Below are 3,656 nucleotides of genomic sequence, written 5' to 3'. Positions count from 1 at the left end.
GGTCAGTGCTGCCCCAGAGTTCAAAAGTTTATCTGCAGAGTTTTACCTCCCCCCCCCCCAGCCTGGGTGGAAAGGGGGGGGGAGAGATACGGGGTGTTAAGGGGCACCTTACGTGGTCTGAGGCCGACTGCCCCGCCTCTCCGTGGAGTTCTGCTGCAGCCTTCACCACAAACAGCTCCGTTCTGCCAGCCGCTCCGGCCCGGTCCAGTCCTCCAGCCATCCCTGCAAACTGCTCCACTCTGCTCGCAGTTCTGTGGGCCGCTCCAACCATCCCACAAACTGCTCCACTCCACCAGCCATTCCACGAACCGCTCCAGCTATCCCCACAAACTGCTCTCCTCTCCTCTGCGTTCCATGGGCTGCTCTAACCATCCCACAAACTGCTACACTCTGCTCGCCACTTAATAATATATCTTCAGGCTCCCCCACTAGTTAACACAACACTCAGTGATCTTAGCTCAGTAATTTTAGCTCTTTTAGTGATTGCAGTTTGTAGTAGGGGAGCCCCAGTGCTAGTACACTATTGACCCAAAGTGAATTCAGCTCAGCAACCTCAAGCTAGACTTCTAACGGAATCAAAATTAGCTCTGTTATTCAACAGTGGAGAGAGAAGGAGGTACACTTGGTGTGCACGGCCCTCAAAAAGGGGCCCATACTATCAGGTACACATACCTCTCCCCAAACTCTCTTTATTCACTGGGTTTTTGGAACCCATGTCCCTTGTCTAGCAAGTGCTACTTAGGTGATGGTGAGACCCTCTGTCATAAAACAGTTTCATTGTCCTTGATTCACATAATCAGGATAACAACGCTTTATTCCTCTTGCCCCAATAACAGAGAAACTGGGGATCCCACAGCTGCCGAAGTGACCATTTTGGGTGGCTGTGGGCTCATGCTAGGCAGGGTGGGTGTGCCTACGCAAACAAGATCAGCCTCTGAAGTTCTTTTCCACACTTGCCATAATTCACCACCAGATGTCAGGGTAGAGCTCATCCTGACTCTGCTTATATATAAAAGGGATAAATATTATTGGTTGTTTTCCTAGAACCTGAGGCGCTGGTGAAGCTGGAAAACATGGAGGAATCAACCAATCGGGTCGGCCTGGCACTGCAGCTGCCGGAGTCTGAGAACCAGAAGAGAGAGCGTAAGTCTGGCGAGAGGGGGGTTTTATGTTCGCAGATGGGACCCAACCGTTAAAGCTGGTCACAAACCATAGCCCCTGCACTAGACAGCCCCAAACTTGGGGAGATTTGAAATCCAAACCTGAATCCACAGCCCCACTTTGCAAGTGATCCAAATGGTTATTATAGGTCAGACCCAAACGCTGAGTAACAGTCCTGGCTCTAGGGGATCAGCCCTTTACAGCATGGCCGCTGTATCTCCCCACATGTGCATAAATCACTGTCTCCCCCCCAGCATGGGGGGGAGGGATAGCTCAGTGGTTTGAGCATTGGCCTGCTAAACCCAGGGTTGTGAGTTCAATCCTTGAGGGGGCCATTTAGGGATTTGGGGATTTAGTTGGGGATTGGCCCTGCTTTGAGCAGGGGGTTGGACTAGATGACCTCCTGAGGTCCCTTTGAACCCTGATATTCTATGATTCCTGAACACGAGGACTCCAGCTGCCAGGTGCAGGGCAAAACCAGTGGGAGACAACCCATTGCCTGGCTGGCGATTTCTGATCTTCCATGCAGGAGGCTACAGACTAGTCCTTGGGTGCGGGCAGCTCACTGTGAAAGCACTTACCCAGGGGACACCCTTAAGTCAGGGCCTGATCCAGAGATGCTGAGCACCCACAACACTCAGCACCTCTCGGGATCAGACTCTCCATACGACCACGGGGCTCTCTCTGAAGCCTCCTGCCTGAACCCCTGCGTGAGGGGATGCAGCACAGCACTTTATAAACTCCCCACCCCCAACTCTTTGGCTGGGCATGCTATGGCACTCTGTCCAGGCCACACACTTTGACCCCTGGATGTGCATCCTCCGCCGAAGGCTGGAGCGGCCTGATGCTAGCGTTTGTGTTTGCAGATGATAGCCAGAACTGCTCTACAAACCCCTGCAAAAATGGGGGGACCTGCGTCCCGGGTGTCGAGGTCTACCTCTGTGACTGCATCCCCGGCTTCAAGGGCAGACGCTGTGAACTAGGTGAGGCTACAGCTGCCCTGCTTCCCCCCCCTGCCCCCAGTCTCAGAGTGAGAGGTGGGAAGAGCCAATGCTAGGCTGCAGCAGTCAGTCAGACCAGGGCCCAGGCCAGCAGGGAGCCCCTGTCCTGCAGGCTGGCGGGGTGCCAGGAGCAGCAGTGCCAAGGCAGACCATGGCGTGTGGGGTCAGTAATGCCCAACAGCAGGCTAGAGGCAAGGAGGGGCCCTGGCATAGTGTCGTGTCTCCCGTGCTCACGTGACTGAGGACAGGCTGCCTTGGTGCCTGCTGGGCCAGTGGAAGACAGAATTCCACCCCTCAGGCTCCATCAGACTGAGCAGCCCCCAGCCCCCTCGCCTCTCCCCCAGAGCAGCTCGGGGCCAGGGTCGTGAGGCTGCTGATGCCTGAGGGGAGAAGAGACTGTTCCCTGTTAGCACCCATTTGGGGGAGGGCACATTTGAGACCCAGCCTGCCCCTCCCTCCCAGGGAAAAGCTTGCTTGTATGCCCCTCCCCTGCTGTCTGGCACAGCCAGTCACTCCCCTGCTGCCCCTGGAGCACTAGTGTCTGGGCTTTGCAGCAGCTGCTGCCTCCTGCCCTAGCTCTCCTAAGAGCAGGCAGCGGGAGCAGAGCCATCGCCCCTGAAATGCTCATCTCCGCTGTGGGAGGTGAGAACAGCATTTCAGCAGAGGGGGAGGAAACCTGGGCCAAGACTAAGGGCAGGGACAGGAGCTGCTTTCTCTGTGCACAGTGGGGCCTGGTCCTATAGCTAGCCCTGTGTGCTGCTGGAGGGGTTAGTTCATCCCCCATGCTGGGGTGCACAGCCCAAGGAGCTAGAGCTCCTGGAGATGGTGCCCATAAGAGCTGGGGCTAAGATTTTTCAAGAGTGACCAGTGACTTTGGGGATGGAGCCGGAGGCACCTCAGACGGGCCTGATTTTCAGAGCGGGCGCTCAGCCCATGCCAAAAGCCAGGCTTCCCTGAGTGCTCCAAGTCACGCACTGCTTTTGGAAACCTTCTGTCAAAGTACTGATGTGGTCCCTGTCCGGGAAGCATCCAGGCACCTCCCATGTGGTAACAGCCATACCCTCCCAACGCCCCGGGAGGCGGGGCTGTGCTGGTGGCCCCACTGCAGATGGGAACCTGAGGCAGGCTGAAGATGAAGTGACTTGTTCAATGTCACACACGGCGTCTGTGGATGAGCTGGGATGGGAACTGAATGCGGGTGGGCCCCTTAATCCTGTGCTCTAGTCACTAGCTCCTCTTCCCTGCCCTTGGGTCCAAGGTCTTACTTGGATTCAGGGCTGGTGCAGTAACGGGGGGGGGGCGCACCTTGCGCCATCGCCCCCCCAGCTAACCCCGCCCCCCTCCCCCGCGGCAGCTAATCACGTCCCCCTGCCCCTCCCCACCAGAGAAACCCTCCCCCGCAGCAGCTAACCCCGCCCGGGGAGCCCGCCCCCCCCAACCCCGCAGCAGCTACCCCCTCCCCTCTGCAGCTAACCCTGCCCGGGGATCCCCCCC

The 3,656-nt window shown here is 57.2% G+C and overlaps 1 protein-coding gene across 3 annotated transcripts in view; it reads left to right on the top strand.

The window, feature by feature from the left end:
• Positions 1 to 3,656, top strand: part of SNED1 (sushi, nidogen and EGF like domains 1) — a 70,308-nt gene that overhangs the window by 53,932 nt on the left and 12,720 nt on the right. For all 3 annotated transcript variants that reach the window (XM_026660818.2, XM_026660816.2, XM_026660817.1), the window contains 2 exons: positions 1,045 to 1,143; positions 2,028 to 2,144. In XM_026660818.2, the coding sequence (XP_026516603.1) occupies positions 1,045 to 1,143; positions 2,028 to 2,144 (216 nt within the window). The remainder of the gene's footprint in view (positions 1 to 1,044; positions 1,144 to 2,027; positions 2,145 to 3,656) is intronic.

The sequence above is a fragment of the Terrapene carolina genome, unplaced genomic scaffold (assembly GCF_002925995.2).
Source record: "Terrapene carolina triunguis isolate 2854851 unplaced genomic scaffold, T_m_triunguis-2.0 Scaffold837, whole genome shotgun sequence".
In the NCBI taxonomy this organism is placed as follows: domain Eukaryota; kingdom Metazoa; phylum Chordata; order Testudines; family Emydidae; genus Terrapene; species Terrapene triunguis.
Note: the sequence above shows the minus strand (reverse complement) of the source record. Positions and strands in the feature narration are given on the sequence as shown.